Source organism: Ananas comosus, linkage group 6, assembly GCF_001540865.1.
Source record: "Ananas comosus cultivar F153 linkage group 6, ASM154086v1, whole genome shotgun sequence".
Taxonomy (NCBI): Eukaryota; Viridiplantae; Streptophyta; class Magnoliopsida; order Poales; family Bromeliaceae; genus Ananas; species Ananas comosus.
Window position 1 is genome coordinate 10,306,334 of NC_033626.1, and position 8,911 is coordinate 10,315,244.

Genomic DNA, 8,911 nt, shown 5'->3' on the forward strand with positions numbered 1-8,911 from the left:
CCAAGTTCGAATCCTAATTGATTCACATTTTTAACTAAATTTATTTCTAAATGAAATAAACGAAGCGGATAACATATTATCTATTTGAGACCTAGTTGGGCATGACGCCCAACGGAATTCAAAAATTCAAAAACATAAACCATAAATAGTCAACGCATTTTTTTTGGCCTTTATTATTATTACTAATGTAGAGACCTGCGCGATGTAGCGGATAGATAATAGAAATAAAATTTTAAAATTTAATAAAATTTATATTTACAGCTTATTGATATAATAGTAAGCTATACCATGTTAAGTACAGCCAATTTGCATGACTAAACTCAACTGTTAAAAAAATAAAATTATAACTAGAAGTTTATATAATTTTTTTTAAATCATCGAAATACAGTAAGAGACATATAATTTTATCGCATTATGTACCTATTGAATATTCCGTTGTAAAAAATAAAACAAGAACTAGCTCTAGCTGAATCAAGCACCTTTATCCAAATATCAAAGTAAATTAAAGATATGAAACACATAACTAATAAGTTAACGCATCTAGCTTAAAAAGAATTTGGATGAGATTTCAGATTCCAGTCTCCACATCATATTTCTTAATTTATGAAAGGGACTTTGTCCATAACAGCGCTTACTCAAAAAAATAGTCATAGAATGAAAATAAAGCAAAAACATAAATAAAAAAGAATTAATATGAGCACTTCTTCATCCACACGAGTTTGCTCATCCAAAGTTCATACATCTTTTTAATCTTCAGTTGGTAGTTCTTCCCCCCGCCGAGTCGCTTTTGGATTTTCATTGTGACCTATGAACAAACACCTCATCTGAATTACCAAATTGCAATATCTAAACCGACACAGTCTTGCCAACACATCAACCACAGAAATTCTAATTCTCAAATAATTTAGATTTACCAAAAAATTTCTGCGATTCTCGAGAAGCGAGCTTCCGTGCAGTGTCCCCTTGAAGAGGAGGCTCAGGACGCCGCTTGCCTCGGCCTAGTTGTGCTCGTTGAACCAGTCCGCGCTGGGCCCCTCCCTACTCACCATGAACCGCCGCCGCCTTGGCTTCGTGGGTTGATACTTCTCGAAGGAGATAATGTTTTCCGCATGCTCTTCTTCTTCTTCTTCTTCTTCGTCCTTATCATCTTCGTTAACACAATGAGAGAAAGATGGAGATGAGTGCGGGGGTGCGAGATTAGACGATAATATTTTTTTATGGTGCATGCAAAAAAGTTACAAAAAAGAGAGGGTAGAAGTTTAATGGAGGAGCAGAGTAAATTAAAGTTATAAAACTCACTTATTGATAGAATATTAATATAATGCATGTAATTAAATTTATACCTTGCATGTAATTAGAGGACTGAGGAGATGAAGGGTTGGGCCTTGCATGTAATTAGAGAACTAGGGAGGTGAAATGTTGGGCGTTGAGAAGAGTAGAAGGTGGTTTGATTTAAAATGAGGTCATGAGAATAAAGAATAACATACCACGTGGTAGAAAGTATTGTGACTTCATATAAATTTATTTATAGATTATTATTTGAGAAATTGGTATCTCAAATTTTCGATGGCTCGCGAAGAATGTCTATTGCTTCTCTTCCCCGACAGGGAAGCGACCAAAAGCTCCCAGAAAGAATGTAAATTAAGAATATTAAATTATAAAGATTTGTGAAGAATCTCACTTTACTGGCTGAACATCATATCAGATGTTGCATTTATTATTATTATTGTATCGAAAATTATTATATAAAATTTTCTGATTAAATTACTATTTACAGGTATTCTATAACATTATTTTTATAGATTGTCAATCAAAAATCTATAAGCTATTAATACAACAACAATATATAAAGATAGTATTACAGGAAGAACAAATTATCTCCACAATTCTAAAAAAAGTTAAATCAGAGACTCTCACATAGGAGTGGCAATCCAGCTCGCTGTTCGCGAGCCAGCTCGTATTTTGCTCGAAATGAGCTCGAGATCGAATCGTTCATTTAGTAAACGAGCCAAACACGAGTTGAATTTTTCAGTTCGTTTAATAAACGAGTCGAACACGAGTTGAGGTCAGCTTATTCGTGTTCGGCTCGATAACAGCTCGAATACATATATTTTATATTTATATATATAAATAAATAATTATATATATAATATATATTTTTATTATTTTATTTTTAGCAAAATTAAAATATAAAGCCGAGCTTAATTATAAAAAGACTCATTTATTTATAAAGTTTCAACAATTTGATCAAAGTCTAATGGGTAACACTTTATAAATTTAATTTTTATATATATCAAATCTATTTTTTTAACTTATTATTCGTTAGTCAGCTCGTGAGTCGGCTCATATTCGACGAACACGAACTGAATTTTTCAGTTCGATATTTTAACCGGCCAGTTCGTATTCAGCAAGCACAAGCCGGTTCCACATCGTTTGTGTTCGGCTTGTTGACACTGCTACTCCCATATGATTACTCTACGAGAGCCACAAAGCGGTGAATTTTTGTATAATGTTGCAGTGCCATTAAAAAGAGTAAAAATATATGGAGAATCCTTCAACTATAAACTATTTCGAAATCGATCCTTCAAGTTTTACAAATTTAATCGGCATCCTCTCAGCTCCTAATTTTTAAAAATTAAGCAGTTTTAATTTCCAAATTTTAAAAAATTATTTCTGGTACTAAGAAAAAAAAAAAATTCCATCAATATTCCAAGAACCACTGGCCATGCCCCTGCATCATTGCAGGGGAAATCATACCTTGCACCAGGTCCACAACATCATCCTGTGCACCACCACTTCGACCCGTTTGATACGTGGTTCACGGAAAGAAGTGGTGCAACCGGTCCACTCAACAATTTCTCGGCTTTTCGACCGTTGGTACCTGAAACACTCCGCTACTCTCTCTCCCTCCCTTTTTTTTTTCTCCTTCCCCGGGGGATACAAAAGAGCAAAGCAAGCACAAAAGCATCTCCAGCTCCTCCACCGCCCCTTTCCCCTTTCCTCCTCTCCAAAACTCAAACCCTAACCCCAAATCCGCCATTAATGGCGCCTCCTCCTCCCTCTCCCTCTCCCTTTCCCTTCGTCGTCATCGTCTTCGTCATTGTGTTCTTCTCCCTCCCCCTCGTCTCCCTCTGCAAATCCACGATCGAGCCCTGCTCCGTCTCCGACGCGTGCCCCGCGCTCCTCGGCTACACGCTCTACGCCGACCTGAAGGTCTCCGAGGTGGCCGCGCTCTTCCGCGCCGACCCCTTCGCCCTCCTCGCCGCCAACGCCCTCGACTTTGCCTCCGTCCCCGACGTGCCCGACCGCATCCTCCCCGCCGGCCTCTTCCTCCGCGTCCCCACCCTCTGCTCCTGCGCCGACGGCATCCGCAAGTCGCTCTCCACCCGCTACCGGACCCGACCCGCCGACACCGACAACTTCCTCCCCGCCGTGTACTTGTCGTACGTCGTGCGCGGCGGCGACACCGTCCCCGCAATCGCCGCGCGGTACTCCACAACCGTGGCCGACATCGTTAATGCGAACGGCATGGGCGGCACGGCCGTCGGGCCTGGGGACATCCTCGCGATCCCATTGCCAGGTGCTCATTGTCGGATTGTTGGCACTAACTATTAATCCTAAAAGCTCAAGTTGTTAGAAGTATACAATCAATTCACTTGAAATATATAGATACAGTACCCTATAAATCTCGATCCAACACGGCCTCCCGCCGTTTCGAACGTGACTCTGTCCAACCTGATCGCTTGGCATAGGGCAGGATACTGGCCCCTTTAAGCCAACACTCACATTCTCATTTTAGCAACTTCTGATTTGATTCATCGAGTTTTTGTTTGAATTAGCTAGTTGTTGAGTTCTTCAGCTGGCATTTTACGGGCAGAGAGGTCGAGTTTTATAGTGAAATCGGATTATTCTATGAAATCGCAAGAACAACGACTATAATCGGGAATTGGAATAGCGTTATCGGTCGCTTTATCCCCAGTAATTCTTATAACAATTACAATTATTCATTAGGTAGCTTACTACATAATGTCTTAATGTCTTCTTTTCCTTTCCCTTGAAAGAGTCTCTCCTTACTTCTATTTGAGTTCTTTTCCTTTCTTTCACTTCTTTTCCTTTCCCTTGAAAGAGTCTCTCCTTACTTCTATTTGAGTTCTTTTCCTTTCCCTTGAAAGAGTCTCTCCTTACTTTGTGAATTACTAATTTTAATTTTTAAATAGAGATGTATGAATTACTAATTTCCCTTGAAAGAGTCTCTCCTTACTTAATTTTTAAATAGAGATGTATGAATTACTAATTTCCCTTGAAAGAGTCTCTCCTTACTTAATTTTTAAATAGAGATGTATGAATTACTAATTTCCCTTGAAAGAGTCTCTCCTTACTTAATTTTTAAATAGAGATGTATGAATTACTAATTTCCCTTGAAAGAGTCTCTCCTTACTTAATTTTTAAATAGAGATGTATGAATTACTAATTTCCCTTGAAAGAGTCTCTCCTTACTTAATTTTTAAATAGAGATGTATGAATTACTAATTTCCCTTGAAAGAGTCTCTCCTTACTTCTATTTGAGTTTGTGAATTACTAATTTTTAAATAGAGATGTTACTGAGGTGCACCTCTGTTAGAGTCATTATCATGTAAGGGTTTTTCTTTATGGATTACTTTAGTAAATACTGATCTTCAGGTACCCATTATTTCAGCTTAATCATACTCTCTGCATTTATCTAAATTGATCCATGTTTTTTATTTTCTCCTTTTTAGAAGGATTTTGACTTGTACGTTATAATTCATTATAAGGCTCAGATCCAATCCAAAAGCTTAAGTTATTAATTAGAGATACGCTCTACATTATATACAGATTAAAGTTTTATTTTATAACCGATATGGGATTTATTATTCTGAACATAATTAATGCCAGGTTATGACCACAACATTCCTATTACTTTTACTTACTAAAATAACTACTGCTATTCAGTTTCAGTATAGGTCCAATTATTTTGGTATCTTCCTATTTGTTTAGCAATTGAAACATCGCATTGCTTGGCCCATTCACAACTTCTTCCTTGTTGGTAAACTAAGGCTACATGAGTTACTCTCATTTTCATTTATCAGCTGATGACATTGCTGTTTTTGCATGTTTCCTTGAGTTAGCATGTCCATCGATGTTCCCGAGGTACGCGTCCGATTACGGAATGCTTGTGGCAAATGCGACTTACGCAATTACTGCTGATCAGTGCGTTCAATGCAGCTGCGGCCCAGGAAATCTCAAGTAAACATCACTTTGCCTGATCATATGCTTCTGTACATTTTATCTTCAGTTTTACTGACTCCTTTTTTTCCGCTATTTTCAGTCTGTACTGCACACCAGCTTCATTAGCAGTGTCGTGCCCGAGCATGCAATGCAGAAACAGCAAACTGATGCTCGGAAATGCGACCATTCAACACACCAGTGCTGGTTGCAATGTCACTTCTTGCGACTACGGTGGATTCGTAAATGGAACTCTAATCACCAAGTAAGCAGTGTCTAACTGAATTTTCTCTCTGTTCTTTCTCCAATTAACAACAATTTTGCTCATTCTCGACTTACCTACCTTATTATAGGTTAACCACCACTCTCCAACCAAAATGCCCAGGTAATAAATAGTTCTCTCATTCTTCTATTTTTGCTTCAATTGCAACTGAGTAATATTTGTTATTCCTTTCACATGCGCAATTGTCTATTTGCATGTATATTCCCCTAAAAGTTGCAGTTCATATAGAGAAGTGTCCTTATCTTGAACCTTTAATTAATAGGGAGAAGTTTTGTTTTGTATTTGAAAATAGGGGTAGGGTTATATATATATATATATATATATATATATATATATATTTATAATATTTTTAAATTTTTTGCATCAGAGTATCTTTTACTCTTTCAGCGCCGCATCAACTTCCTCCGGTTTTTGAGCCGCCAACTTCCGTGATCCGTGAGTCATACTTGGCTCCAACCCCATCACCAATCCCAGAGGCTGAACCTGGCGGTCCTGTGCCGTCGCGAAAGCCATCACCTTCGGTAGCAGGAACTTTTACTCTCCCTGGTGTTTCTCCTTCAGTTGGTCCGGCGGGGAGTTCTTCTGAGGGCACTTCGGTAGATCGAATGAGTTACATTCTGAATCTGCTTCTCTTTCTTCTGCTTCTCATCTTCTCGCGGTAAATAGTCGTGCGACTTTTTCGTTCGAATTTTCGCTTTGAGTTTCTCATATTTTCATATTGTGAGCTTTTCTAATTTTATATGCGAATTTCCGAGACTCATTTATTCTGCAGAGCTGAACAGGACATTAATTTGTATGTGGAAATCAACTACTGGGAAATGTCTTGTGTATAAGTTATACCTCGTTTGCATTTGGATTCATGCTTAATAGTTTATGTGGAATGTTTGATTTATGATAATATGTGCTTGATATGCTTAATACGTGTACTTCTAGTATTTGATCGAAAGTATACATAAGATTCATGCACACCATAAAAACACTAGTGTAAGCATAATTTTATCTCCTGCAGAGTTCAATGTAGACACATGGAATTTTTAACTCGACGCACAAAAATACTATTCCATATAGTAGTAGTTATTTTGTTGTTTGAGATATAATCGTTATGAACTTATATAATCATTACTGCTGAATTCAAGTAGTGGTTATTTTGCAATGCTGTAACCGATAAGCTGTACATCCTTCAATGGTTTCATGTGCCATTTTGATCAATATCAAGCATAACATTTTTAGTTACTTTAAATGATAATACAGGGTGATTAAAATTATCAAAATCAGAATCAAGATTAAATGACAATGTAAATTAATGGAACATAACGCATCTTTAATTCACTTATTCACTGATTCTCTCAACCGCTTCCTCACTTATTCACTTTTTCTTGTTTTGCAAATATTTATTTATGCTTTTTCGAGTAGAGTGGTTATTTTCTAAGCTTGGTCAAATATATAGGCTTAATTATATGTTAGGGGCAAACACATGGATCAAATGAAAAATTAGTAGGGGCCTAAGAAAAAACGAAAAAGAAAAAACTAAAAAGAAAAGGCTTAATTGCAATTTAGTATACTATACGAAAGAAAAGGCTTATTAATTTACACTTTCGTATGCTATACTTTAGAACTTTTTCACTTGTGTGCTACATTATACTCCACGCTCTTCGTTAATCTCTTTATTACTATTAACAATTGTTAATAAACTTACTGTTTTAGACAAAAGTTAGTAATTTCATTAAAATGTATTGGTTTTGTAGCAGATACTGTGTATTTGCCAGTTTTGATAGAAGAAAAAAACACTTATAAATGGCAGAAATAAAATGGCAAGAAAATTAATAATAATTTAGCGGTATCTTCAAAAGAAGATTAAGGGTAAATTATAAAAAGCCCCCTAACTTGCACTTTAGCTTATGTCTTAATTACCTGCATGAATAAAAAGCTATATCAATTATCTCTCGATACTTTACCATGCTTTCTAATATATTCAACTATTTAGGATGATTGTTGAAAGCAGCTATACAACTTTAGAGCCGACTATGGTGCTTGTAAAAGTATCAAGCATTTTGTATTTATAAATTTTTTACCGTTAGATCTATATATTTAATCATTTTCACCCGTTAAATTATACTATTCAACCAACCATCCACTCAGTCCTAGGAAGCCCACATCATCTTAATCGTACATTTCTTAATCCAAGAGTCGAAAACATACCAGCACTAATGACTTGGTACTTTAAAAGCATAGGAGCTCAATTCTACAACTTTATAAAATAATTTTACAGATGAAGTTACTTGTAAGTAATGCAATTAAATTATGTAAATTGAATAAAATTGCTTAATAAATTAACTATCAATTTTGATTGTATTAGCAAAATAAGACACCTTTTTTATCTAAATTTTTTTTTTATCAATTTTTGAATTGTAAGTTAAATAGATGTTGAAATGTAAAAAAATGCGACATGCTAACTCAGATCAATTTAGTGGAGGGTGGAATAATGTGATTTGCCAATTTTTTCAAATTTTGGGATTTATGTGAGATGATGACAGACTGCCCGGTGGTAATTCGCACAATAATAAAAAGAGGATTGCTTTAATACACGGGCTAAAATAAATCTAGCCGTTTATATTTTAAAGACAAAATTGACTTTTAGACAATAGTAACCTGCTTGGAAATAAAAATTTATCAAAAAACCTTAATTTGATACTAACTTTACATGATGAGAAAATATTTTGCCCTCAGTAAGAGGATGATCGGTACCTAATACAACAAAAGCCGGTCACACTCTTAGATAAAAGGCATCCTTACCATTTATTTTGAAAAATTTAAAGGCTAAGATTTGTTGGTGTATAGAAGTATTGCTCTAATAAAAAATGAGCTAAAGTGTAAGAAGACTTTTTATAATCTAGCCGAAAAAAACTGTAACACATTGATAAAGTCAATTACAAAGTACGTACTTATAAAAATTGGTAAGAAAGTGACAGTTTACAAAAATAAAAATAGTATAGAATAACCAATGATGAAAATTAGAAAGAACTTCAACGGAGAACTTCCCAAGGACATCTCGTTATGATCCGTTATCATGTATTAGTTTAGTTTTTTTTAAATAAATATTTTGACCCGTGGGTTGTCTCTATTTAAGAATTCGTTGGGTGTTTTTTAATACTAAAACCAAAAAGAGTTTTGTAAACCCTAGAGATAAAAATAGTCTAAAATTTAGTACAATAAAAAATTTATTAAATCAAAAGAAAAAAGCTGATTAATATGGGCGGCTAAAATTATCTCCCTTCACGTGCTAAAAAAAGCTGTGAGGGTTAACGTATCGATGGGATTTGCTTACCCTTTACAATCCGAATAAAATCTTAATAAGCTTCCACCATACTTAATTAGACCTCGTGG

At 35.6% G+C, this 8,911-nt stretch overlaps 1 protein-coding gene across 1 annotated transcript; it reads left to right on the forward strand.

Moving 5' to 3' along the window:
• LOC109711897 (lysM domain-containing GPI-anchored protein 1) lies at positions 2,947 to 6,425 on the forward strand. The gene is made up of 6 exons (XM_020235251.1): positions 2,947 to 3,580; positions 5,148 to 5,265; positions 5,348 to 5,509; positions 5,598 to 5,629; positions 5,915 to 6,185; positions 6,300 to 6,425. The coding sequence occupies exons 1-6, from the start codon at positions 3,043 to 3,045 to the stop codon at positions 6,358 to 6,360; spliced, it is 1,182 nt and encodes a 393-aa protein (XP_020090840.1). The 5' UTR covers positions 2,947 to 3,042; the 3' UTR covers positions 6,361 to 6,425.

Excerpts from the sequence above, each read along its gene's own strand:
- LOC109711897 (XM_020235251.1), top strand. The coding sequence starts at position 3,043 with ATGGCGCCTCCTCCTCCCTCTCCCTCTCCCTTTCCCTTCGTCGTCATC. Across the intron at positions 5,510-5,597 it reads AATGGAACTCTAATCACCAA|GTTAACCACCACTCTCCAAC; the intron begins GTAAGCAGTGTC and ends ACCTTATTATAG. Across the intron at positions 6,186-6,299 it reads CTGCTTCTCATCTTCTCGCG|AGCTGAACAGGACATTAATT; the intron begins GTAAATAGTCGT and ends TTTATTCTGCAG.